We start from the raw sequence: 26,870 nt of genomic DNA on the forward strand, positions 1-26,870 counted from the left end.
GTCAGAGGGGAGTTCAGTCTTTCTTCGGGAAGACCCCATGTAGGCGCTCAGCCACACTGGTGGCTCCCAGCCTCTAGTCTTGGCCCAGATCGCCCCTTCCAAGCCCCACCATTCTAGTCTTTAGTCTTCTCTGCCTGGAAGACCTCTCTTACCCCTCAGCCCTCCCTAATTTTACCTGTCTTCAAAGCCCTTGCACCATGCCTCCCTTCTTTGGGGAGGATTAGAACATGGGTCAGTGTGGAGATCTGGTGCCTGCCAACCCTGTTCCCCAGCAGAGGAGCTGTGTTTGCTGGAAGATGCCCAGGTGGTCTGAGGGTTAAAGAGGAAGGGCCATGGTGTGGGGGCTCTCAACAGCATTCCTGGGCACTCTGAGAAGCTTAACTTTCTTTGGGTTGGGTGTGATACAGCAGGAGAGCCAGAGTACTAGGAGAAGGCAGTAGATGAAGGGTTTGCTCAACTTCCTGAAGGTAGACAGAAGAGTGGGGCTCTTTATCTTGGGTCATCTCTCAGGGGCTCCTGGGCCCATCAGGGTGTCCAGCCCCTGAGGTCTAGATCTTTGATCTAGATCTAGATCTCAAAGATCTAGAGTTGGGGCATGGTTCTGGCCCTGACTGGCTACCAGCTAGGGGCAAGTTGAGCTCCCCAGAGTCTAGCCATCCAGCTGGATACTGGCTTTACTTTGAGGAGATCTAGCTAGCCAGAATTTGGAGCCCTGGCTACCTGTTTGGCCTCCCAGAATGCGGTATAGTCTTGGTTGAGTTGTTATTTACCCCTGGTGTGACTCTTCATATTTTCTTTTTCTTTTTTAATCTTTTTAGATTTATTTATTTATTTATTTATTTATTTTAAGATTTATTTATTTATTTTAGGGAGGAGGAGGAGAGAGAAAGACTCTCCAGTAGACTCTGTGCTGAGCATGGAGCCTGACAGGGAACTCAGTCTCACGACCCTGAGATTATGACCTGAACTAAACCCAAGAGTCAGGCATTTAACTAACTGCACCATCCAGGTGCCCCCACCTCTATTTTCAAAAAAGATGAGATATTTGTAAAAGACCTGTCTGATAAAGGGCTATTATCCAAAAATAAGCAAAAAAGTCTTAAAACTCAATAATAAGGGGAAAAAAGGCAGATTTTATTTTTTTATTTTTATGTTTTTAAAAGATTTTACTTATTTGAGAGTGAGAGAGAGTGAGTGTGAGAGCACAAGCTGGAGGGTGGGCAGAGGGAGAGGAAGAAGCAGATGTGGGACTCTATCCCACAACCCTGGGATTATATAACCTGAAGGCAGATGCTTAACTGAGGTATCCAGGTGCCCCAAAGTCTGCTTTTAAAATGGGCAAGAAAGGGGTGCCTGGGCGGTTTAGTCAGTAAAGCATCTGCCTTCGGCTTGGGTCATGATCCCAAGATCCTGGGATCAAGTCCCGCATCGGGCTTCTTGCTCAGCAAGGGGTCTGCTTCTCCCTCTCCCTCTGCTTGCTGCTCCCCCTGCTTGTGCTCTGACAACTGAATAAATAAAATCTTTAAAAATAAATAAAATAAGTGTCTTTGAAAAAGAAAACAAAACAAAACTAGAGGCGCCTGGGTGGCTCGGTCGTTAAGCGTCTGCCTTGGGCTCAGGTCATGATCCCAGGGTCCTGGGATCAAGCCGCACATTGAACTCCCTGCTCAGCAAGAAGCCTGCTTCTCCCTCTCCCACTTCCCCTGCTTGTGTTCCTTCTCTGACTGTCTCTCTCTCTGTCAAATAAATAAAATCTTAAAAACAAAAAAACAAACAACATACTCTTAACCTACAATCCAGGAATCATGCTGCTCCGTGTTTCCCCAGTGGAGGTGGAAAGGGGTGTCCATACAAAAACCTGCACACAGATGTGTAAGGCAGCCTTATTCATAGTTGCCCAACTCAGAAGCAACCAAGATGTCCTTCAGCAGATGAATGGATAAATAAGTGGTGCTAAATCCAGACAATGAAATATTCAGTGCTAAGAAGAAATGAGCTATTGTGCCATGAAAAACATGGCAGAACCTTAAATGCATATTACTAAGTGAAGGAGGCCATCTGTAAAGGCTATATATACTGTCGGATTCTAACTAATGTACGATACCTTACCCAAACCATAGAATGCACGACACCAAGAGTGAACCCAAGTGTAACTGGACTGCGCGTGGCAATGAGGTGTCCATGTAGGTTCATTGATGTAACAAACTAGTGTGTGGGGGATGTTGGTAGTGGGGAGGCTGTGTGTGAAGGAGGGGACTTAGAGGAACCCAGCTCACCTTTCCTCTGTTATCCAAAGGTAGAGTATTTTGTGGCACGTGGCTGGGTCAGTCAGTGGACCCGCGACCCCTGGTCTCTAGGTTCTGAGTTTGAGCCCCACATTGGGTGAAGGGATTGCACAAGAATAAAATCTTAAAAACCACACAAACAAAAGTAGAGCATTCCTAGGAAACCTTGTGTAAGCCAAAGTGGTGTAAAGCAAAGAAACATTTAATTACCATTAACTTACATGGAAAAAACGTTTATGTTCCCAGACCCCCAAAATAACCTCTCTCAGGCTTGTCTGATACTTTAGGACACATCTTGCTAACAGAGAACACAAAATAAATCAGATAAAGCACAGGTGCTCACAGACAAGAATTCAGCGCTCTGGCAGCTAAACTGAGTGTAGTTCCTGGGGGAGGCTCTGGGCAGTGCCACCACTCTGGCCGCTCCTGGTGCTCACTGCCTGTGTATAAAGGATTGCGGCAAAAGAAACACGGGGTGCTATATTTCACTTTTTTGCCTTTTTCGATAAAAGTGAAAATCCTCGGGGCACCTGGGTGGCTCAGTGGGTTAAAGCCTCTGCCTTCGGCTCAGGTCATGATCTCAGGGTCCTGGGATCAAGTCCCGCATTGGGCTCTCTGCTCAGCAGGGAGCCTGCTTCCTCCTCTCTCTCTGCCTGCCTCTCTGCCTACTTGTGATCTCTGTCAAATAAATAAATAAAATCTTTAAAAAAAAAAAAAGTGAAAATCCTCTTCAGATGTCTTTCTGTTGGCTAGCAAAACAGTTACTAACGTAGGCCTTTGATGAAAGTGAAGTGGCATCACTCAAACTTTTGGAAAGTGAGGGATACCTGTACTTCCCTCTTGCTGTTGCTGTAGACCTAAAACTACACAAACAAAAGCTATTAAGGGTACAAAGATAAAGAGACCACACCGTCTATCTCAGAGTTTTCTGGAATTTAGCAGACATCTTGCTGTAGAAATACTGATTATTGGTGGCCCTCAAGGTGACAAGGTTTCAATTGGCATACTACTTGAAATAAATTAATTTTTCAAGTAAACAGAGCAGTTCTGTCTCAGCGACAGGTTTTTGAGCTGTAGTGTGTTCATTTACCCTTTTTTGTTCCCTGCAGGACAACCCTCCATATGATAAGGGGGCCTTCAGAATCGAAATCAACTTTCCAGCAGAGTACCCATTCAAACCACCGAAGATCACATTTAAAACAAAGATCTATCACCCGAACATCGATGAAAAGGGGCAGGTCTGTCTGCCAGTAATTAGTGCTGAAAACTGGAAGCCAGCAACCAAAACCGACCAAGGTAAGGCATGCTTCTTACGTCTTCCCAGATGGTGCTGCTGTGGGGGCAGGGGCCATGTCTCACAGAGTCCAGAGAAATTTTACCTGACCCAACTCCAGTGCACGTAGAAGTGCTGCTGAGGTCCCACCATTTCTCGTGGGCAGGACACATCTCAGTTAAACTGTTGACCTGTGTAGGTATTGGAGGAGTTCCTGACTCCTGTGTTCCTGACCAGTGGGGACACATGTAGAGAGACCAGCCCAGCATTGGCTGCCCATGCAGTAAGGGGCCACGCTTCCAAGTTTTCATGAAGGACTGCAGGGCTGCTCTGAATGAGAAAGGGCGAGTGGTGTTTAAGGTGACCTCACACAGCAGTTAGCACATGAATTTAGACTTGAAGGAGGAAGGGAGGTTAGAGAGGTCCTGCCAGACTAAAAGAAGGGCGTAAGGCAAAGCCATGTGGTGGCTCAGAGGGGTTGGCATGGCGGGGAGGGCATGGTCCTGTGGGCTGTGTGCCCTGACAAAAGTACAGTGTTGGCCATGTGTGGTCACATGCCTCTGTGTGAACATCCATGTGCTCATTTTTCTGGGAAGGATACTTGATTGATCATTATGGTTAGCTTTCCTCTTGTCCTGTGGAAATTGGAAATATCTAGATTTTGTTACAGACTATGTCCAGTTTTTATTTGTTAACTCCAGAACTTTCTTTTGAACGCCTCATCTCATATTTTTAGTGGCTTTCTGATGTATTGCTACCTGAACCACTGTATGGTCTTTACAGATTAAAGGGAGTGGATGAGGCTGGAATTTGTGAGGCCACAGGTGGTTTTTCAGTGACCAATATAGTCATTTTTTGGTGGAACCCTTGGAAGAAGGAGTTGAAAACCTTTTACACGGGAAGTTGAGCCTTCCTTATTTGAAATGATTGCCGTGAAATGTGTCCCACCAGGTTTCACAGCTGAGTCGTAGAAAGGACTGGGTTTCAATGTTGAATCAGAATAGAAGGATCTCCAGTGGACGTGACATTTGGTCATGTACAAGTTGATATTTATAAAAGCTTGACGAAATATGTTCTTCAGTGCACACCCTTGGGTTTTTTTCCTGTAGAAATTCCTTGTCCTCACATACGTCAAGCATGTTGTCCCTGGCACTTGCTGCTGTGTTCCCTTGCTTCTGATATTACTGTATTACAAACCAGCTCAAAACTTCATGGCTTAACATAACAAGAATTTGGTATTCCTCATTCTTTGGGTTGGCTGGGCTCAGCTGGGTGGTTCTACAGCTGGCATTCCTGAGGTCACTCACGGCTCAGTATCTATGTAATTCAGCATTCATGGCAACTTCAGGGTATATAACTAGTGCAGAAAACCCTAGAATCGACTGTACATGTCATGTCCACAATAGGCACATCTACAGAGAGAGAACATAGAGTAGTACTTGTCAGGGCTGATATGGAGGGATTAGGAAGTGAGTGTGAGAGTGGGTGGTGTTTTTGGAATGATGAAGATGTTCTGGTGAACATTTTCACCAGAAATGCTGGTATCACACAGTTTTTGTGTATCTACTAAAAAACAACTTAATTGTACACTTTCAAGAGTTTTTTTATATCTCAGTATTTTTAGTATCTCAATTTTTATTTTTATTTATTTTTTATTTTTTTATTATTTATTTTTTAAGATTTTATTTATTTGAAACAGAGAGAGAGATCACAAGTATGCAGAGAGGCAGGCATAGAGAGAGAGAGGAGAAAGCAGGCTCCCCGCTGAGCAGAAAGCCCGATGAGGGCCTCGATCCCAGGAGCCTGAGATCATGACCTGAGCCGAAGGCAGAGGCTTAACCCACTGAGCCACCCAGGCACCCAGTATCTCAATTTTTAATTACGAAGTAGGGAAGCATTAAAAACTGAGCAAAAATAGCAGGAGAAAAGTCAAGAAACAAAGCAAAACTTTATCAGAGAGGTAGTAGAAGTTGATGATAATCACAGCAGAAGAAAAGAACTTGAAGACAGAGTCTTTCTCTTCAGCAATGTATGTGGTTCTAGTAGATGTCTCAGCAGCAGAATGACGTCTTAGTTTGGTAGTTGAACAAGATTTGCCATATAGAGTCATCAACAAAGCCAGCGTAATATGGACTCAACAACAGCAACAAAATTATATAAAGAAAAAAATCAAATAATTCCTAAATTGAATGTTTCAGTTCCCCCTACATTATCTTAAGACAAATCAAGCAGATAAAATTTAGAGGATTCAAGAAATACAATAAACAGCAGAAGACTAATTAGATTTTGTAGCACATTCTGTGGGAAGGCTGCTTATGCAGTGCACACCTTCAGGGTTGAGGGAAAGTTCTATTCACATCTTACTCTGAGAACGGAGCCCCTGGATCTCCGTGAAAAGGGGTGGGCATTGAATCATGGATATTGTTTACATCCCCTATTACAAAGAAACTGTAAGAACAAAAATGAGGAAATTTTATAGCCTTTATTCTCTGATCCTATACATTGAGAATAGGAGGTAAATTTTGATAATGTTTTTAAACTCTTCCATTTTGGAGAGAAAATAAAATACTTCTGAGGAACATTTGGGTCAAAGAGAGGTTAAAAAAAAAAAGGCAGGGCTAGACCATTTGTGAAATATAATGAGTGTGCTGTTTTAAGTATGGAAATGCTGGGATGGGGTCACAGTTGTAGTCTGAAAAGCAGTTGTAGCTGTCAGGGTCCTCACTAGCAAAACAAGCTAAGCTCAGCTGGCTCTTATTACAGTTGAGCTGAGGAGCCAGAAATGCACCCAGAGGAACAGAGAAAGGGTGAAATACTTGCCAGAACTACTAAATAAATTGGAAAATATTTCGACTTGATCAAATAAGTGAAAGCAAGTTCCCAGAAAATAATTAAATAGATATAGTAAACTTGCAAAGTGATTAGCTTTTAAGGAGCCACCCTTAATAGTGAACAAAGGGTTCTCTGCTGAAACATTGGCTGTGAAGATGATCATAGTGAAAAGCAGAGAGCCTGAGTACCCTCACAGAGGGTGAGCAGGAAACCTTGAAAACTCCTCACTGCCCTCCCCACACACCCCCACTGCACTTATCCAGGCAAGTGCCCCTTGAGGTTCCTGAAATGCTAAGGAAGCAGCGGTTCTGCTAGAGAACAGTCTCTGATCACAGCAGAAGACAGGAAGCCATCTGTTCATACCCTGAGTCACATGTGGTGCAGGATTCCTGCCTGAAGTCGAGACGACAGAGGGATATGGAGCAGTCTCGCAGCTAAGCACAGGGTGGAGAATCTGGGAGCTTGCTAAGGGCGGGCATGGCCGGCAAGCTGGGGTAGTGTCTGCGAGAAACTGAAAGGTGTCCTCTGGAAGAGTATTGGTCCCAGTGCAGTTGCTTCCCCTGGCTGGACAGGGGTGCTCATTTTAATGTTTGTTGATGCATGTCTTCTGTTTCTAGCAAGTGAAAGTGATTTTCCATTGGAGTTACATTTACTTTTTCTTTGAGAAAAATTTTCTTTGAGGAAAAATTGTATTTTAAAAAATTAGGTGATTTGGAGGAAAATATTAGGTAAATAATCATTTAGGCCATATGTGGGTATGTGGCAAACACTGGAATCCCAGTGGAGGGAGTTGGGGAAATAGGGACAAATAGGAACAAACAAAATAGCTATTCGTGCTGTTATACAAGAATCAAATATGAAAGGGATAAATCTTAAATAAACAGACAAAAAATGTACTTCCAGGGCCTACTTCCTCTTAGAGATATTTACAGGTGGGAGGTGATAATGCCTGCCCCTGAGGGTGCTGTGGGGATTGGATTAGGAACTGCCTCAACCTGCAGAGATGCTTCCAGGCCCTTCACTCCTTCTTGCTCTTCACAGTCCACCCTCTTTGGCCTCCAGCCCCTCCTCCCTGCTCAGCCTGGACCCCGCCAGCCCTGCATGTGCCTCACCTGTTGCTCCATCTCACCTGGTAGCACTGACAGGCAGAGGTGAGGGCAGGTGGTCTTTGGGTGCCCCGCCAGGAGTGCTTAGTGCTGTTCCTCCCACTCAGAGTGAGCTAGTGGCCGAGTAGGCCTTTGTGCCTGGCTCGGCCAGCATTAGCATTTAATCCATAACTTGTAATGCAGTGGGGAGAACATGATCCCCAGCAAAGGAACCCATGGCATCGGTAACCTAGAGGAGAGATGCCTTTTTGCTAGGAATGTGGCAGTGGGAGGGAACCCAGCATTCTGGGGGGTGCTGGTCCTAATCAGGGCTGGATGAGGAGAAGCATGTGTGAGAAGGCAAAGTGGCTGCATGCAGCCCACTTCTGAGGTGAGGGGGCCTGGGGTTCCTGGACCTTTCGTTTCCCCCTCGATCTCCCTTCCCCACCTTCCATTCCCTTGTGCCCTTGCCACCCCAGGGCCAGCCTTCCAGTACATCTAGGCCTTACTGTACTTTGGGAGAGTGTTGTGGGGCCCACCCCAAGCAGTTGGTGTGGTTTCTGCTTGTGGAATCGAGAGCATAACTCTGGTGAGGGTTATCTACCTTCCGGTAGTTAAGACAGGGTGTCAGGTGAACCTTTCTCAGCTAGTTCACGAGCTCCTACGGGTCTCCCGGAGTGGGCTCACTGTGCATTTACACCATGCAGACACCAAGCTCCCCTGACCTGCTCGTAGCGGTGGGACATGTCACCCAGTCCCTACCCTAGAGAAGCTCCACCTGTGTGTGCAGGTGTGTATATGTATGTGAGTGGGTGTTTGTGCTAGGCCTAAGAGCTCCAGAGTTCGGGAGAAGGGGGAGTGAGACTGACTGGGGGGCCCTGAGATGTCAGTTCAGGAAGGTTCCTGGAGGAGGCGGAGGTTCATTCTGAACAGTTACCCACTGTCACGGTAGCAGTTTGTGGTCCAGCACTTTGTCCCAGCTACAGAGGAAAGATGGGTTGTGCCCTGGTGGTTAGAATTTTGGATAAATGGGAGGCCACTTTATCTTAAAAGCACATTGATGTAAATCAGTGTTGCAGTCAAAACTTGCCCTTTCTGAGACTGTTCTAACCAGCGGTGCCTGGTCCTTTTCTTGGCAGTAATCCAGTCCCTCATAGCACTGGTGAACGACCCCCAGCCCGAGCACCCACTTCGGGCTGACCTAGCTGAAGAATACTCTAAGGACCGTAAAAAATTCTGTAAGAACGCTGAAGAGTTTACAAAGAAATACGGGGAGAAGCGACCTGTGGACTAAACTCTGCCGCGACCGATTCCAGTGAGTGTGAGCGGAGACCCTGAACAGCGCATTCAGACACCCCGCAAAGCAGGACTCTGTGGAAAATTGACACGTGCCGCCGCCTGGCGTTTGCTTGTGGCAGTTACTAACTTTCTACAGTTTTCTTAATCAAAAGTGGTCTAGGTAACCTGTAAAGAAAGGATTAAAGATTTAAGATGTTCTAGTTCTGCTTTCTTTGTTTTAAAAATCACTGCTTCAATCTACTTTAAAAGAATGGTGTTTCTTTTCTTGTCCAAATTGATCCAGAACCTTCAATTTACATTTAGCCCTTAAGGTTAAGAAAAAAGAAAAAAAAAAAGTTGCAGTTCCCTTTCTTCCCCTGCCCCTGCAGCTCCCACTTTCTTCCATTTGGTTTATTTTTCACCCATTCACTTCGCCCAGACCCAGGGCTATCTCCTCTGCAAAGGGGAAGAGACAGCTCCTGGCCGTTCTGGTGGCTTCTCTCCTCCCATGTTGCACTGCCCTGTGTGGGAGTTGGTTCAAATTCTCCTGGCTCCAATTTAAACATCCTTTTAAAAATATTTAAAAACAAGCAAACCACCACTCACCACCCCACCACCTCCCCCTCACCACCAAAAAAAACCAACAAACAAAACAAAAAAACCAGCCATGAAAAGGGAGGCCCAGTTCTTATGTAAAAATCTGGCCAGTGTTACCACAGTAACATTGATTAAATGGGCAAACCCTAATGTCTGTATGCGTGATTGAACTTCAGCCTGGCCTGGCCTGCTTGGGGAAACCCAGGTCTGTGGCCACGCCAGGGAAGGGCCTGCCGACCGGAGGACGCTCTGCACTTGCGTGAGGAATTCCTCGCCAGAGAGGCTCTCGAGGCCAAATGTTGACGCTCCTCCCTGCAGCCACTGCAGAAGACGTGCTGGTCATTGCCGACAACGCTGAAGCCAGAATGTCCACGTGAAATTTCACGCTCATCTGTCACCGAGCTCCATATGAATGTGCCACGGAGCTCGCGCTCCCAGCTCCTCAGCGCAGCGCAGCCCCAATGCGACCCTCCCTCGGCACAGTTTGACCCTTTGCGGGGTTTGGAATTGGCGGGACTCGGCTATAGCCAGCAGCAGGCTGGGGTTGCCGGCGCCCTGCTGGCCCCTCCGGAGCAGCCGGCCAGCCCAGGAACAAGATGGTCTTCCCTCTCCCTCTGGACTCATAGCCTTTGCAGAGTCAAGCTCCACTTGAAGCTCACTCAGTAATATCCTTTACATGTGTTTTATATTGTTTTGACTGCCTTTTTTTGTAGAAATAAAAATTGACCTTAGAATTTATCATCAGATGAACTTGTAAGGATTTGAATGTTACTGTCTTTTCAAAGCAAGTGGGACTGCCCCTGAAATCGAGAATGCGTGTCACTGACACCCGGAGGAAGCCGATGGTCCAAACGCCGTATGTCACCAACTCCTCCTTCTGCCACTGGCGGCTGCCCTTCTGGTTCTCGGGGAACTAGATCCTGTGGACAAGATGACGTAAAGAAACTGCTTTCTGTTTTTAGCTCTCTAACGTGGGATCTTTCCGGGGCTTACAGACCTGTAAGACGGTTTCACCTGCGCAGAGGTGGGTGTGATGGGTAGGTTAGGCAGCAGAATGTTGTTTAGTTGTCCAGGTGCGTGGCCCCTGCAGTATGTCAGTGAACTCCGCTTCTTTAGTCCTAGGTACGCGAGGGGCAGGTTCTGGAGACTTCTCTGTGCCCAGGAACGCAAGAGTGCCAGGCCAGTGTTTCCACATCTGTCTCTTCATTAGCAGAGAGGTGATGATGGACTTTAATTTCACTCACACGCAGGTTTGTAATAAAATGCCAAATTCTGTCAGAAGCTATACAAATAAGCCACCATTTGTTCTCATTGCTTCTCTGAACCCAGAAATATTGCCATTCTTGGGAACTGTCCCATTGCTTCATCTCTCTCTACCAGCGTAGCTCTGCCCGCCTGTCCCTTTCTCACTTCTCTGCTCATCGTGGGAGGATACCTTTGTCCAAGCCGGCAGCCACTCGGGGACTCTCAGCCCTGGCATGGCAGCCCACAGTTTGCCCCATCAGAGGCCTGGCCCTGGGAGAACAAGACAGTGGGTAGTTCCTCCCTCAGACCTAGGCAGTTTGTCCCCTCCAGCCTGGGCAGTCCCCAGGACGGGTTTTGAAACATGCTGGCCAGCAGTCCTGGCTGCTCCACACCCAAACAGCTGGGCCCTCTGGAGAAGGGGAGAGCTGTCGAGCAGCCACTGCTGACCTGAGCCCACTCAGGAATTCACGCCCGCCAGGTTCCTCGGAGTGCGCTGGGTCCGCCCCCTCTGCCCTGCCCCTCCCCACCATACCCATGGTGGAGAATAGGCTTTCTAAGATGCTGCGATCCCCTTTTGCTGCCCTTAATAAAAATGCTCTCCGACACTGGTTTGGTCTTGTGGGTTTCTTCCGGACTGGGAGTGGGCAGAGCCAGGGGCCTATGTTCTTATAGAAGGGAGAGGGGTGGCCAGGGCCCAGGTTCGCTCTTCTGCCTGCTCCTCTCCCCTTGCCCAGCTTTTCCAAGAAGCGCACAGAGGTGTGTGGCCTTCCTGCGAGGGAAGCAGAAAAGACTGGAGATCCAGACCATCAGGGCCTGCCAAGGGCACCTTGGGTGTCAGGGAGGGGACAGTGGCCTCTGTGTATAGGCCTCATTTCAGTCCACTTGTCAGTCCCCAGAGAGTGATATTCTCCACATCGAGCAGAGGAGCAGACTGAGGCCCTGAGAAGGGTGGCTTTCATGTTCGTTTCCCAGAACTAAGGAGGGTGTGCCTGAGGGTGGGGCTAGGCCATTTCCTTGAACCTGCCTGGAGCCCCAGGGACCTCCTGTTGTACTGACCCAGCACCAGGCATGATGCTGATTTTTTTATTTCCTTGTCTGGAATTTGACACCAGCGGAGACCAGACCTGCCCTGTCAGATAGGTCTGCAGGTGTCCACCAGGAGCCCTCCTGGGAAATCATTTTACCAGGAAGCAAGGAGCCAGTCGGTTCTTTCCCTTGGTCATCAGCAGGGTACTCTGCTGTCTTCTAGCACTTCATCCTCTGTGACTCTCAAGACAACCCGACGGACACGGTCCCTATTTTTACAGAGGAAGAGACTGCAGTTCAGTGACAGCCAAGGAAACCAGGCCTGGGTTTTTACAGTCTGGTTTCAGAGCCTGTTACATTCCACCACTCAGGTTCCTTGGTGCCCAACCCTTCCCAAATCCAGAGCCCTACAGGACCTTTTCTCAACTTTCTGAACTCTGGAGCCACCACTTTCTCACTTTCCTCACTCTTGTATTAATTGGTCAGCTCAAAATGCGTATCTCCTTTCATCATTCCTGTGCGCACTGCAGCCTGGCTCCTGTCAGCCCCTGGCTCCCTGAGGCTTCCTCTGGCAAGGGCCCTGGACTTCCTCTTGTGCAGTCCATGCGCTGGCAGCCTGGCGGCCCCACTCTGCTTCTTCAGTAGGCCAGCACCTCCATGTCCCACCCTGCCAGGGCAGCCACCCAACTCCATCTCTGAGGCAAAGCCAGAGCTGGGTCTTGGCTCTTCCTGCCCTCCCTGCACTGGCTCTCCCTCCTCTCCCTGTGTCCCTCATGCAGCACAGGATGCTGGCACCAGCCGGAGAAGGAGCAGAGCTGAAGGTGGCCTGGCTTAGGCGGCACTTGCTAAATGGCTATTTCCTGGGTGATTGGAACATGTTCTTGCAGGAGGGCTCCTAGGGGCACCTCCTACCCCTAGGAGCCCTCTTGCAAGACATTGCCTGTCAGGATCAGAGCGGAAAGGACTGCCCAACAGTGGGTGGAGGCCACAATCGAGGCCTAGAGAAGTCACTTCGTCCAGAGAGCGTTCTCCCAGCAGGCCTGGCTTGGTTAGGAATCCCCTTTTGCCCCACACTCTTTGTGTTCCTTCCCCTTCCCCATCCCACTGCAGTTCAGATCATACCAGCTATCCCCGTGTTTGTCCCAGACTGAGCTCCTGGCAGGCTGGGCTGTCCCGGCACCCAGCCCCCACCTGGCCCAGAGTAGGCCTTCCGTCCATGACTGATGAATGGGTGGAGAGCAGTAGCTCCCACTCGCCTAAGCCATCCAGTGCACAGCAGGTTTGACATAGGAATACCCCTGTGTCCCCAGTGCAGTGCTAGTGACCAGTGGGCCCTGTGCTACCTGCAGCCTCTGCCTTACCACATTCCCTCCCCTTGTGAGGCAGACCTTGGTCTCCAGATGATTCTACCAGTCTGGCCATGACCATGGCCCCTCTCTTCTCTCCACTGTCATGGTCCCCAGGGCTGATCTGGGCCCTCAGCTCTGCTCACTCCTCTCCCTGTATGAGCAATAGGAGCTCACTCCACAGCTTCATCTTGCTTCTGTGCAGACCCCAGTTCTCTCCTGTCTCCCCACACCTCTCTCCTGAGCCTCGGAGCCACACAATCAGCTGCCTCCTCTCAATCGCAGAACCCCCCGCTTCTCCCCAAAGGAAGTGCCTCTGTGCAACAGGCTGCCTTCCCACCACCCCTCTACCTGCTCCAGCCAGCAGCCTGCAGGAGTGTGGCCAGACCCCACTGGGCTGAGGCAAGGAGGTGAGGGCACGGCACTAGGAGGAACTAAGTGATTCCAGTTTACAGCCATGGAGGAAAGGTAGGAGGAAAGAGCCTGATGCTGAAAAAACCATGGTCAAGGGAAAGTTAGTGTGAAAGATGGAGCCACAAAAGAGTGGGCCGAAGTCACAGTAAAGGGGGTAGAGGTGTAGGATGGGGGCAGCAGGAAAGAACAGCAAGATCCCACCCTTAACCCCTTCAGAAAGCTATACATCCCTCGGGGCTGCCTAGGCTGAGAGAGCTCTCTGGGCGCCTGACCCCTTGCCTGACACGGTGCATGGTGAATAAATGAACAGGTAGCTTCAAAGCCCTGCCCTGCCATTTCTACTTCTCAGTCTGTTAAGATGGAGATATTGGATCATTGTTCAATCTGCCTTTCCACACGCCAGAGCGGGGCAGGGCTCTGTGCTCCCAAGAACTCCCTGCCACCTTCCCCATCTTCTCCCTGCATCTCCTTGATCCAAGACACACGAGCCACAGTGACAGGGCAAACACACATCACCAGGTCTGGTGAGGAGTCCTGGATGCCATTTCCGCAGAAGACTGTTCCTCCTGGAAAAATTTGAAGAGGCTTACAGGACTTCCTTAGATCTGCCCCTAGGATGGCAAAGGGATGTCTGCTTAGAACACATGACTTTTGGGGTGCCTGGGTTAAGCTGACTCTTGATCTCAGCTGAGGTCTTGATCTCAGGGTCGTGAGTTCAAGCACCGCAAAACAACAAAACAGGTGACTTTTTTTTTTTTTTTAAGATTTTTTATTTATTAGACACACAGAGAAATCACAAGTAGGCAGAGAGGCAGGCAGAGAGAAAGGGGGAAGCAGGCTCTCCGCTGAGCAGAAAGCCCGATGCGGGACTCGATCCCAGGACCCTGAGATCATGACCCGAGCCGAAGGCAGAGGCTTAACCCACTGAGCCACCCAGGCGCCCAACAGGTGACTTTTTAAATAAAATTTGAGATGATAATATTACCTTCCAAAAAGTAGCCTGGTGAGACATTGTTCTCCCAACCTCCCTCCCCCCAAAATAATAAACTTAAGCATGAACAAAACTAGAACTTGGAGTATGTTCTGTGTTATCTATTCTGTTATAATGACCGGGTTTGTGCCCCGAAGGAGTTGCTTTTGCCCTGTCGTGTCTGTGAACGTTTTCACAGTTCACAGGGCACAGTTTAAGAAACCACCCAGATTTGGGGTCCCTGGGTGGCTCAGTTGGTTGAACGACTGCCTTTGGTTCAGGTCATGATCTCCAGGTCCTGGGATCAAGCCCCACATTGGGCTCCTTGCTTAGTGGAGAATCCACTTCTCTCCCTCTGCTCCTCCGCACCCCATGCTCATCCTTTCTTTCTCTCTCTCAAACAAATAAAATCTTATTAAAAAATTAAAAAATTTAAATAAAAAAACACCCAAGTTTACAAGACATATATTTTATTAATACAGTGATCTCTCTCTACTATATCTGAACAAGGAGGATGCTTTGGCAGGCCCCAGGCTCAGATGTCATAGGGCCTATCTGCCGGCAGCCAAGATGGGTTGCCAAAACTCTGGCCACCATTCTGAGCCATGAGGACCTGGACACAGAGGTGACAGGGACCTGCCCAGGGAAGTATGTTACTGGACCCCCGCTCTCAGCCTGGTTTCAGCCTGTCCCAGGGCTTGACACTGGCCCCCTTCCCATGCACTAAAGGACATTTGTGCTTGGCTGGCTGTCAGGGGCATGGCAGGGAGGGCTCCAGGAATGTTTCCAGAGTAGCTTCTCCAAGGACCCCTTCCCCAGGCCTCTTGGAGTCTAGGTCATGGAGTGTGCAGAGCTGCACTCCGTCCTGTGCAAGTCGGGCCCGAAGCGTGGGCGCGGTGAGGACCCGCAGTTCATGCAGCCGCTCCCAAGAGCAGGAAAAGGCATCCGGGCCCTCACCGCAGCCCCCAGCCGGGGGCACACTAGGGTAGCCGGGGTGTGCCATCAGCTCAGCTGTTAGGGCGTGGCCCGTGGGTATGCCTTCCAGGGCCCGCGCTAGTGCTCCTGATACGCGGTGAGCAGACATGTGCCGACCGCAGGTGCTCAGGCCCACGAAGGCATCCGTCCACCTGTGGATGTAGGGGCATCAGCGGCAAGGACCAGCAGAGCTGTCATGGGCAGGGGTGGGGGCCACGACAGGGATCGCCCGAGGAACGCCACAGCTCACAGGTGAAAGGTCAGCAAGACGCCCTGGGATAGGGCGGGATAGGGGCGGAGGGCCTCACCGTAGGCCGTAGCGAGAGAAGGGGCCCACGGCGGCCCGGGCGTCGCGCTCCACCGCACAAGCAAAGGCATGTGCGGGGGCCTCGAGCCACGCGCAGCCGCCCACTCCGCGCTCCACCGGCAACCGTGTGAAGCGCACCCCGTTGGCCTGCAGCGTCTCTGCGAACACCTGGCACACGCCTGCGGACGGGGAGGAGTCAGGAAGCAGCCCGTCCTACTACCTGGAACCACCTCTTACCCCCAGCCCCCCACCGGGGAGCAACGCCCCCCACCCCAACCTGGGAGCACGTGCACGTGCTGGTGCCCGTCCACGTGAGTGGGTTCCCCGCCCAGTAATTCGCGGAAGCGTATCAGCTGGGCCTCCAGCTCTTCCCGCACCTGGAGAGAGAACGACAAGGCACCTTGGTCAGGGAGCAGCTACCTAGAAGGCCTCCCTCCAGATGCCTCTGCGTGCCTGGTCCAGTATGAACCAGGAGAGCATCCATCGCGCGCCCCTGCCCCTAATGGCTTCACGGTACCCTCCGGACGAGCCTTGGGGTCAACGCGAGCCTCTTGCTGCAGCCGCATCTCCGCACCTGGGGCAAGGCTATGTCTCCGGCCGCCACTGCCTCGCGAAATCCCATCTTGCCGAGGAAGAAGCCTTCGGGGCTGAGCAGCGACGAAGCGCCGTGGCGGGCCGGGCCCACGGGGCGGCCCTCCGACAGGTTTGCGTGGAGGCCCGTGGGGATTTGATGCCTATAGGCGGAGCGCGAGCGGGAGCACTGGCGGCCGCGGAGAGACGGCTTCCCAGGCCCGCCCAGACCCTGTACGGTGCCGCCACTCACCTGCCAGCTAGCTCCGCCGCGCTCTCGGCGGCTGCCCCGTTGACCAGAAGGGATACGCTGGTCACAGCCCCTGCCAGAAAGGCCTCTACGATGCCCTCATCGCGCCGCGGGCAGTAACCAAAGTCATCTGCGGTGACTACCAGCCGCACGCGCGGTCGGGCCATTGGTACTTCCGCGGACTGTTCAGGACTCTAGAGGACTGGATGCAGGCCCCGCCCCTAAACGCTGTCCGAGGCTCCGCCCCGACGCGCAGGTCCAGGCGCGGCTGCTCTTCGTCTTTGTTCTCGCCACCTACCGGTCCCAATGTGGAACTGCAGCAGTCCCCTCCCACCTCACAGTGAGTTGACCCTAACCAAACCATTTTGTTTGCTGCATTTATTGTAACAAAGAACTCTCAGTAAGTGCAAAAATGTTATCTAGTATGAAAAATACAGGGGCGCCTAGTTAAGAGTCTGTCGGTTAAGAGTCTGCCTTCCACTCAGGTCATAGTCTCAGGGCCTTGGGATCCAGCCCCTAGTGGGGCTCCTTGCTCACCCTGGAGTCGGCTTTTCCCTCTCCCTATGCCCTTCCTCCAGGCTTGTGCTCTCCCAAATTTAAAAAAAAAAAAAAAAAATCAAAAAAATCTTTAAAAGAAATATGAAAAATAGAGGGAAAAAACCTATTGGAAAAAAATTATCTCTTAACCTTTCCCCAGGTTCACCACTGCTAACTTTCTGGATAGTGCCCTTCCAGTATTTTTCTAAACAAACAAACCCGTTTCATTTTCTCCCCCACCTCAAAGTTTTTGAGTTGTTTTGAGACGATAATGATCACATCAATGTTATCTCATTCTTGTAACTTTTCATTTTTTGATAGTGACTATGAACTTTTTCTAATTGCCTATTTGGTGATTTTTTTCTAGGAAGAGGCTTTTTTTCTTTCGTTCATTCTTCCTTTTTCTTAAAATAAAAGTTCTAAGTAAGAAAAGATGTATACCAATGGCTTCGTTTGAGGACACGTTAGTCCCTGATTCCACAACTTGAGCTCTGTTCCAGGTTACAACTTTTACATTCATAATCTCATTTTTTTCCCCTTCTGTAGTCCAGAAAAACTTTCCTTACTGATGACTATACAAATAGTCACCATGGTTGACAGAGCGTTTTTATTGTGATGTGGCTGCTCTGGTGTTCCCAATGCAAAGGGCGGAATTTGTGTCCAGCCCAAGAGGTTGGTAAAATCATTCCTGTTTTACAGATGAGGAAACTGATGCTCAGAAGGGAGAAGTGTCTTGCCCAAAGTGAGCCTGCCAGGAGTAGTGGAGCTGGGACTTCCCTCCAAAGCTCTGGACCTACTCTGGTTGTCTAGTCCCTAGCTCTCCCCTGAGTCAGGGGCAGACAGGGCAGAGTTGAGCGTGGGCATAACAAACCATATTCTCCTCCTGGGATGTTGTAAAGATCAGAGGCCTCACAGTGCTCTTCATCAAACTCTTGGTGCAAGGATTGTTGCATTCAGTCGTAATTATTGAATTGTTGGACTTCAACTATTTTTCTCCCCTGAGAAGCTGATCCTGGAAAGCCAGAGGCCCCGATGGCAAACAGATTGGAAAGAGAAAATTGACATTTATTCAGTACCTACTGGTATTAGACATATGAGAGACTGGGGCAAGTGCCTCAGTTCCTACTGCCAAGGAGCACCATCTGGTTCACAAGTAGCAATACAAGAGGCAGAGTCTGGAATAGGGTTTTTGGTAATTCTGTTTAGGGTGGCAGGCCTTCTGAGAAGGCTTATCAGAGGAGTGACACCTGGAAAGGACTTTAGGAGTTTACTGGGCAGAGGGGGAAAGAAGGGAAAAGAAAGAAAGATACCCAGGGCTCTTACTGGCATGCGGGATGTGTTGTACGCAGATTTTATTTAATCTCCATACTCCCATATGGAAGGATGCTCAACTATTTACAGACAGAGCAGATGATCAGAGAGGTTGAGTCACACTGTCAGGAAACAGCAGAGCTAGGAATTGAAGCTAGGTCTGTGTCTTACAACTGGGACTCAATACTGCGCTCAAGGACACCGCGCAGTGGGAGGGCTGAAGACCCCCACCCCCCGCTGTGGTCGTCCATACTGGGGAGGGGAGAACCCTAGAAGGAGCAGTCAGAGAGCAGGAGGCACAGGACAACGCAGCGACCAGAGTGGAGTCGAGGAAAGTGCTTGTGTCACCAGAGGCGGCCGTGGCTTTGATCCTTTAGGGATCCCTTCGGGTGCGGAGCGCAGATCCGAGCCCAGTCTTGGGATTCTTCCTGGCTTGGGTGAGCAGTAAAAGGCACCCACTGACTCCACCCTCCTTCCCCTCCACCCCGCTCCTAAAGCGAATGTGGGCGGAGCAAAGACAGAAGCAGGGAAGGGACCAGCCTGGTTCCCGCCCCCATCCATTGTGCCGGGGAGCTAGGAGGCACTGCGAGCCAATCAGGACGTAGCATGTAAATGAGCAAGACGGGCAATTTGGGGGCGACTCCAGAGCTCGGTGTCGCCGCCCTGGCGAGGGCGCAAACTACATTCTACATTGACTGGTCGTGAGCGAGGCGTGGACTCTGGTGAGCAGGTTGGCTCTGGGCCAGGGGCAGATGCCAAGGAGTTTTGGGTCTAGGAGGAGGGAGGGTCAGACACACTTGGGCCCAGAGATGGTCGGAGACAGCATGCGGACGTCTTTGAGGACCCCACCCCCAACGACTCTGGACACAGATGATGCGCAGATGCCCAGGGAACGCTGAGCAGAGGAAGGGCCCGATGCCTGAAGGACGCGGGGTGAGGGAAGCGAGGGATCCGCGGACGCCGGGACCGCTGACGCAGTGGCTGACAGACGAAGGGAGAGTTGGACTCATGGAGGCCTAGGGAGACCCTCACGCCATCTCCCGCACAGCGCAGAGAGAAATCCGTGGCTGCGCTGGGGAACCGGAGAGAGAGAGGAGGAGGATAGCCATCCCGTCCGCCCTCACCATGACCAGCTGCCGCCACCATTCCGGGTATTTGGCAGACGACGAGGCCGGCCACACCACCTACGTGGCCCGGGTGAGTGTGTCTGGCAGGGCCCTGACTCCTGAGATCCCCCCAAATGTTCCCCTCCAGCTCCAGCACCCCAGATCACAGCACACACACACACACACACACCCCTCAGTGCCTATTGACCTCACCTCCCAGCCTTTTAGTGACATCCTTATCACCTTGACCACTCCTCCGACCTGCTGGGCCCTAGTCACCCACAACTTCATTCACTGTGTCCTCTGACCTCTAGCAGCTCTGGAGGAGCTTGGTAGACTGGTACCCCAGTGGGAGCATGGTGTCTAGCACGGCCCAAGCCTCAAAGTTTCAGAAGCAGCAATGGAGGCACCAAGGGGTCAGGACTACAGGTGGTCTATATAGTGGAGACAGGATTGGTCTGCTCAAAGTACAGATGAGAAGCCCACATAGGACTCCAAGGGGTTTGTGATTGCTCATTCCTGCCCTGTGTGAGGGCGGAAGTGGGCTTTCAGACTCCCCGACCACATCTTGTATATTTATGCAGTGTATGTGTTAGGGAAACATCAAGGTGACCCGAAATTGATGCCTACTTTGCGGAAGAGAAAATTGGACCTCAAGAAGGGCCATGGTGCCTATGGTGTCAGAGCTGGCAGTGGCAGAGGCAGGGTCCAAATCCAGAAACTTCCTTACTCCAAAACACCCTGCCTTCCACTGTCCCCTCCCACTCAGCTCCTGGTACCCCAAGAGGACCCACAGAGACCCCTATCCCTGCGATACATCCCTACCCTATGTGACATGCCTGTCTGCTCTGGTGCAGCTGCCTAAGAAGCCACTGTTTCCGGGAATGGGGCAAGCCGCCAAGTTGGGCCACACGCCACACCCATCATCGAGGTACACCCCCACAGACAGCTTAGGGCTCCGTGGCCACCGACGAAACCCAAGGGACCCTCAGCCCTTTGCTGCCTTCCTGGATTTCCTCGTCGAGGGTCAGGTGCTAGACAGCCTACAGACGGTGGTGGAAGAGGCAACTGAGCGCATGACTGCCATGAAGACAGAGGCTGGGGTGCCCCTGGTGGAGGTGCAGGACCCCATAGAGGTGCCGAGGGGTGGGCGGCGGGCGCGTGCCCGGCCCAGCCTCAGTACCGTGCACCGGCACCGGGCCCGGCCCAGCCTCTGCACTGGACAGCCCAACAATTACCCCTCCTCCTCCAGCTCCATGTCCGATTCCCATAGCTGCTTCACAGCTGGCTGCCGGGGCTCCCACAGCTGGGACAGTGACCTGGGCGCCCGTGGCATGGGCTCACTGCCACCCATGAGGGACAGACTTTTGCTGGAGAAGAACCTCAAACGGCTTCTGAAGCTGGAGAACCGAGGGGTGAGATCTAGCACCGTGGCCCAGGGTGGGCGGGATGGACCCTGGTCCAGAGCACAGGGCCAGGGTTAGGCCTGGCTTGGCGGCTCTTGGATGCCTCTGAAAGTCCCTCCTCTCTCTGCAGAAAGGCCTGGGTCCATCCTGCTTCCGGAGGGACTCCCTGCTGTGGAACTCCCTGGCCAGCCAGTCCAGCAGCCAGTGGACCCAGGAGCCACCTCAGTCATGGTTCTCAGGCTTGCTGGACTCAAACATAGGCACACCCCAAACATCAGAGCCCGGGTCTGGAGAACAGGATCTGACGTTTCTCAAGCAAGAGTTCAATAAGGAGATCAAGTCCTTGTTGAACCAGCCAGTGTCCTTTGACCTGCCCGGCTACTGTTCATTCCGTGAGCCCCATCAGACCCTGGACTTTCTGGCTGAGCACCACCTCTTCCCTGCCCTGCAGAGCGTGGTCCGCCAGGCTGTGGACAAGCTCAGTGGCGCCTGCCGCCACAATGGCTGCCCTCTCTTCCCATCAGAATGGGAGCCTGCCACAGATCCCAATTCTGACTCTGCCACAGGCTCCAAGCCAGCCACACCCACCGACGGGGAGGACCCCTATGATGTGCTTCCCAGAGTCTCCAGCTCCAAGACAGATGGAAGAAAGAGCACCAAGGGCAGAGGACAGGGCAAGCCCAAGGAAGGTGGTTCCCCTGTGTCTAGTGCCCAGGTGGCCACAAAATACAGGATCGAGGTGAAACCCACAGAAGAATCCAAGGTTCCCTCACCCCACCCCAGACAGGAGTCTCCTGACCAGAACCCTGAAGAACATAGACCACCCATCCCTTCTTCTGGGCCCCTGAGCTCCAGCCAAAAGGCCCATCCCTGGCGGAGCCTGCACCTCACCCTGCCTGTCTCTGGGATTGTGGTGGAAGGGTCCTCCAGCCAGACCCAGCCCACTATTCGGGGCATAACTCCTCTCATTTTCCCATACCCTGGCTTCTCCCACCGCCTCCCTGTGTTCTCACCACTTGCCTCCTCAGTAAGAAGCTTCTCCCCATCTCCTGTTCCCCTGTATCCAGAGAGGACCTCAAGGGTGGAGCTAGGGGGCTTAGGGAAAGGTTCTCGTGAGAAAGGCTCCTTTAGTTATCACCCTTAGCAGCCATGGTCCCAGGTATCTTGCCCTGAGTGGTGGAAGCCACCTGAGCAGGCAACAAGCAGATGGGGAGCAGAAATCCCAGCCTTGCTCCTGCCAGGTGTGGTCGAAGATGAATAAAGCCTATTTTTTATCCTGGGTAGTTTTGTAATGTTCGCCTGTGAATCTCAGAAGCCCTTCTATGCGGGCAGCGTCCTGTCTGTTGTGGACAGCAGTCTAAGCCAGAGTGGGGCACTGGATCCTAGGTCCAGCTCCCTCTGCTTCCTCTCCTTAGAGCAGGACTCTCCGGTGTGTCTGCTGAGAGGGAGTTGCTCAGGCAGGGTCTGGAGAAGACATAGGTGGCTTTACCCCCTGACCTGACCACAGCCCCTGACCCTCATCTCACTGATCAAGGCTCAGGCAGGCTTCCCTCCTCTGAACCTTGGCCTGGGGGAGAACCTATAAGAGCACCAGTGATCCCAGCTCCAGCTGGGCTGACACCATGACTGACATCACCAGCTTGGCCGCAGGCCTTGCTGATGTGGTTGGTGTGAGGTCAGTGTGGTAAGTGCAAGGGTGTGGCTGACATGCAGGGCCTGCACTCACCTGTCACCAAGAGAGCGTGGCAGATGTGACAAAGCCATAGTGCCAGGGCAGTGACAAGTGTGGCATCCGTGTGGGTAATGTGGAGAGTGCTCTGGGGGTGAGGGGCATCCTAGGACATCAGGAGTGGCATGACGTATCTCCCTTTCCCTCCCCGGCTGTTGCACAGAGCCCCACTTACAAGTTCACGAAGAAGAAGCCACTGCCCTCCATCTCCTCCAACTCCAGCACGTCCCACCTCTCCAACCCCTTGTACGAGGAGCTCGTCAGCTATTTGGTGGACCAGGTTGTGTCCTTGCTTACCTATAAGTACAAGTTTGAGAAGAACCTCTCCAAGAAGCTGGGCTTCATCTCCTTCCCGGTCACCGAGATGCTCATGGACCTCTTCCTGGGCTTCAGGAAGGTGGAGGACTCCCACATCGGCCTGTCCCCCAAGATTGACTGGAGCTGCCTCCAGCGGAGGCTGGAGCAGGCCGAGTGGGCCCAGCAGCTGTCCAGACACACATCCCAGCATGATTCCTCCTCCCAGCGCAGCTCCCACCGCAGAGCCCCCCACCACAAAGCCCCCCACCACAAGGCCCCCCACCACAGGCCACCCCACAGCAGCACAGAGTCGCCCTCCACGCTGCTGGAGCCGGGCCCCCAAGTGGATCAGGAGGAGGCCATGGAGTCCAGCCTCAACAGTGAGTTTCCAGGCTCTCAGTTGCTCCCAGATCAGGAGGACACTCCAGTCGGGGGCCAGGAGCCCACAAGCCAGCAAGAGCCCAAGCCCTCCATGTTCTCTGGCACCAGCACGGGCTCTAATAAGCATCAGGAAGTCCTACACATGGACAGTCAGAGCGAGGAGGAGGAAGAGGGTGAGGACGAGGACGAGGACTTCTTAGGGGACAACGACACATCCCAGAGCTACCCGGGGCTTCAAGTGGAGGTGGGGGTCACCCACTCCACAAACGTGAGCCGCAGTGACCCTCCGTGAGGCCGCTTGTAAGCTGCACCCAGCACTTGATTCCCTATTCCTCCTCTTGCTCCAATGCTGCCCCCCTCACCCCCAGCTGGTCCCCATCCTGAGCAGAGGTCAGGGTGGGCCGGACACCCATGAGAAGCTCTGCTGGCCCGTCGGGGGAGCTAATGGGAGAAATAAAGCTTGTCTTGGTGGAACACTGTCTTCTCAACCAGAGACCGCAGACCCTCATCCGCAGGCCTAAGCACCTGCCCTGGGGTGACACCTTGGCCAGGCATTCATGGCAGCTACCGAGCCCTGACCTTCACCACCCCCGCAACCCACACACGCTCTGCTTGAACACAAGGCCCCGCTCAGGGCTCTTTCCCACTCCAGTGTGCACCTTCCTGGCTCTTCCAGCCTTTTAGGACTCGTGGTCCCTTTCCTTAACAGCCCCTGGGCATCGCAGTTCCTGCTTCCAGAAGGTTCCTCCTCTGCTGGGGCAGCATCCTGCTCCCTCTGACATTCCTCTTGCAGAACCATGCAGCCGCCCTTTCCTGATGACCCCCTGTCTTTCTAATTTGTACTTCTCAGCTCCAACTCCCAAATCTGGAGGGTCCAAGCTAGGTCCCATGGGAGTGCTGGTCTGGCAAGCTGGGTGTTGGCTGCCCCAGGCTGGCCATGGTTTCACCCTTTCAGCAGAGGCACTGGGCCAGACAGCTCCCCTGGAAGGGTCTGCAGACAAGGCTCGTGCTATGATTGGCAGGTCTCATCTCCAAGGTTTCTCCTGGGGCCTCTGGCTGTCCTGTGCCACCAGCTCAACACCCTCCTCCTCTCTGCCTTCCCAGGGCAGCCTTTTTGTTCCCCAATCCAGGCATCTTCACCCAGGGAGCCCCTTGACCTCTTGCCACCACCCTGTTGCCCTTGTGGCCAAGAGAGCTGATGACAATGCTCCACTCTGCCTTGCTGTGTAGGTGGCCATTGCAGGGAGACCGGTAGGGGTCCCACACATCCCCCTGGACCCCACCTGGGTGTATAGAGCTTGAGTCTGTTCAACCCAGCCTGGACGTGCTCAGTGGCCCACGTGGGAAGACGAAGCAATCACAGAGCTGCTCTAGAGCTGGGCAAGGAGGACCTTCCACATCACATCCATGCCCTGCCATTCTGGGGAAAAGGACTTCCTCTGCTCCAGTCAAGAGGGACCAGGGCCCTAAAGTGGATGGGTCAGGGACCCATTTTTTTTTTCCAGAAAGCTCTTGTGGCAAGGATCTTTTTTTTTTTTAATTTTATTTATTTATTTGACTGACAGAGACCTCAAGTATGCAGAGAGGCAGGCAGAGAGAGAGAGAGCAGGAAGCAGGCTCCCTGCTGAGCAGAGAGCCTGATGCGGGGCTTGATCCCAGGACCCTGAGATCACAACCTGAGCCGAAGGCAGAGGCTTAACCCACTGAGCCACCCAGGTGCCCCTGGCAAGGATCTTTTAGGGCATATGCTCAACTCATAAGGCCCATTCCCTGGGGCCACCCACTGCCACCACCACCGTAGTGTGGGTCCACATTTTTATACCTTCTTGCCATGCCACTTGGCCACAGTTGATTAGCCCTCTTGCCACATTCTTATTCCAAGCTAGGCCAATCATGTTTTTTCCCCCCAGGAGCTAATAACTGGGATGAACTGAGAGATTTTTTTAAAGTTTATTTTTAGTCATCTCTACATCTAAAGTGGGGCTTGAACTCACAACCCCGAGATCAAGAGTCACATGCTCTTCCAACTGAGCCTGCCAGGCGCCCCAAGATAGACTGAGAAATTCTGGTGCAGTTTGCACTGAGTGCTAAAGACAAGCGTGACCATCTTCCAACCCTCCACAGAGAGGCAGCAAATCCTGTCTGCAGAAAAGAACCTGGAGAGGAGCCTTGGGGCTCTGGAGACACAGCAGCTGGGAGGTGAAGAGAACATACCCCCACCTTGGCCTCAGAAGCACATGCCTAGAGAATGTCCCTGGAGCGGGAGCAGCCCCTTTGGGAACTACTGGTACACTGTGCTAAAGACATCTGTTTCAGGTATCCATGGCCATGTAACCACTCCAAGGTTTAAGCGGCTTCTTTTTGCTGATGCTGGAGCTTGGCTGGCTTGGCTCGCCATGGTGTAGGCAGTCTATGTGTGGCTGCTTCCAGCTGGGGGCATGGCTAAGACCAGAACATTCTGCATGGCTTCTCCCCACCCAAGGTCTCTCCCCAAGATTCCTGATCATTCATTCAGCCATCTAGCCTGCCCTTCTTACAGCATGGGGCAGCAGCTGGATTCCTAGGGAGAGAAAGCAAGAACCACTACTCCTTTTGAATCTCAGAAGTCCCAAAACAGCATTTCTGTGCCATTCTCTTTGTCAAAGCGGAAGCCCAGACTCAATGTTTTGACATGAGACATGACTCTCTCTTTCTCTTTTTTAAAGATTTTATTTACTTGAGAAAGAGAATGGGAGAGAGCATAAGCAGGGTGAGCGGCAGGCAGAGGGAGAGGGAAAAGCAGGGTTCCCCGCTGAGCAGGGAGCCTGACATCGGGGCTCGATCCCAGGACTCCAGGATCATGACCTGAGCTGAAGGCAGATGCTTAGCTTAACCCACTGAGCCATCCATCTCGAGAGTCATGTCTTGATGAAAGAAGCAGCTTACACTTATGGGGATGGAAGGAATTGTTAGTAGCCATATTTGGAGGACAGCTACCCCCCACCTGCACCCCTGCAGCTGATTGCACCTTGAGCAATCCCTGGAACCAAGTTGAGCAAATGAGCATCTGAAACTGAAGGCAAACTGTCGGTGGAAAGTGGAGGTCTGTGGAGAAACCATAATTTGCCCTGAGCATCTGTCCATAGGGTGAGCTGGGGAAGGTGGTCTGCAAGGGGGAAGCAGAGAAAGGGAACAGCTTTGAGAAGGCCTGAAGCCCTCAGAAAGTTGAGGGAGAGCCACATTGGCTTCTCCCACTCTGGTTCTGAGGTCTGTACTGTACTTGAAATCCTGTTTTTGCCTGCCGGGGAGATTGCCTGCTGTGTCCTCACCATCCTCTGGTCTTACATGCAACAAGAAGCTGTTGGCCTCTTTAAGCAGGTGACTGGCATGATTTTATATATGTTTATTTTTTTTTAAGATTTTTAAGTAATGCCTACACCCACATGGGCCTTGAACTCACAACCTGAGATCAAGAGTTGCGTGCTCCCTGACTGAGTCTGCTAGACCCCTCTGATTAAAAAAAAAAAAAATTCTTTTAAGTAGGCTCCTCGCCCAACATGGGACATGAACTCATGACCCCTGAGATCAACAGTCACATGCTTTACTGACTGAGCCAGCCAGGTGCCCCCCCTCTATACGCTATTTAAGGTATAAATCACTTTCCTGTGAGG

General features: G+C 51.9%; 3 protein-coding genes across 6 annotated transcripts in view; 2 read left to right on the top strand and 1 right to left on the bottom strand.

Annotated features, from left to right (window-relative positions):
- UBE2L3 (ubiquitin conjugating enzyme E2 L3) overlaps window positions 1-11,200 on the top strand; it is a 60,194-nt gene extending 48,994 nt beyond the window's left edge. For both annotated transcript variants that reach the window (XM_032875973.1, XM_032875974.1), the window contains 2 exons: window positions 3,395-3,581; window positions 8,615-11,200. In XM_032875973.1, the coding sequence (XP_032731864.1) occupies window positions 3,395-3,581; window positions 8,615-8,769 (342 nt within the window). In that variant the 3' untranslated portion in view covers window positions 8,770-11,200. The remainder of the gene's footprint in view (window positions 1-3,394; window positions 3,582-8,614) is intronic.
- Window positions 11,201-14,804: 3,604 nt separating this feature from the next.
- On the bottom strand, window positions 14,805-16,699 carry YDJC (YdjC chitooligosaccharide deacetylase homolog). The gene is made up of 5 exons (XM_032875976.1): window positions 16,457-16,699; window positions 16,208-16,367; window positions 15,911-16,010; window positions 15,635-15,812; window positions 14,805-15,478 (listed from the first exon to the last, which is right to left on the bottom strand). The coding sequence occupies exons 1-5, from the start codon at window positions 16,618-16,620 to the stop codon at window positions 15,103-15,105; spliced, it is 978 nt and encodes a 325-aa protein (XP_032731867.1). The 5' UTR covers window positions 16,621-16,699; the 3' UTR covers window positions 14,805-15,102.
- Window positions 16,700-19,371: 2,672 nt separating this feature from the next.
- On the top strand, window positions 19,372-23,540 carry CCDC116 (coiled-coil domain containing 116). Of its 3 annotated transcripts, none has more exons than XM_032875977.1 (4): window positions 19,372-19,498; window positions 20,265-20,822; window positions 20,944-21,840; window positions 22,706-23,540. In XM_032875977.1, exons 1-4 carry the CDS (start codon window positions 19,427-19,429, stop codon window positions 23,510-23,512), a joined length of 2,334 nt encoding a protein of 777 aa, XP_032731868.1. In that variant the 5' UTR covers window positions 19,372-19,426; the 3' UTR covers window positions 23,513-23,540. The 3 variants fall into 3 exon arrangements, with proteins under 3 accessions (XP_032731868.1, XP_032731869.1, XP_032731870.1); XM_032875978.1 differs by having other exon boundaries at window positions 20,944-21,576; XM_032875979.1 differs by having other exon boundaries at window positions 20,944-21,552.
- Window positions 23,541-26,870: the final 3,330 nt, after the last annotated feature.

Source organism: Lontra canadensis, unplaced genomic scaffold (assembly GCF_010015895.1).
Source record: "Lontra canadensis isolate GAN:19392208 unplaced genomic scaffold, GSC_riverotter_1.0 scaffold57, whole genome shotgun sequence".
Taxonomy (NCBI): domain Eukaryota; kingdom Metazoa; phylum Chordata; class Mammalia; order Carnivora; family Mustelidae; genus Lontra; species Lontra canadensis.

What these genes read in the sequence shown, in the direction of transcription:
- YDJC (XM_032875976.1), bottom strand. Translation starts at nt 16,620, where the DNA reads ATGGCCCGACCGCGCGTGCGGCTGGTAGTCACCGCAGATGACTTTGGT. An exon ending in GCACGTGCACGTGCTCCCAG is followed by an intron (nt 15,813 to 15,910) that starts GTTGGGGTGGGG and finishes CCCCGTCCGCAG; the next exon opens with GCGTGTGCCAGGTGTTCGCA. An exon ending in TTCTCTCGCTACGGCCTACG is followed by an intron (nt 15,479 to 15,634) that starts GTGAGGCCCTCC and finishes CTACATCCACAG; the next exon opens with GTGGACGGATGCCTTCGTGG.
- CCDC116 (XM_032875977.1), top strand. Translation starts at nt 19,427, where the DNA reads ATGACCAGCTGCCGCCACCATTCCGGGTATTTGGCAGACGACGAGGCC. An exon ending in ACACCACCTACGTGGCCCGG is followed by an intron (nt 19,499 to 20,264) that starts GTGAGTGTGTCT and finishes GCTCTGGTGCAG; the next exon opens with CTGCCTAAGAAGCCACTGTT. An exon ending in TCTCACCACTTGCCTCCTCA is followed by an intron (nt 21,841 to 22,705) that starts GTAAGAAGCTTC and finishes GCTGTTGCACAG; the next exon opens with AGCCCCACTTACAAGTTCAC.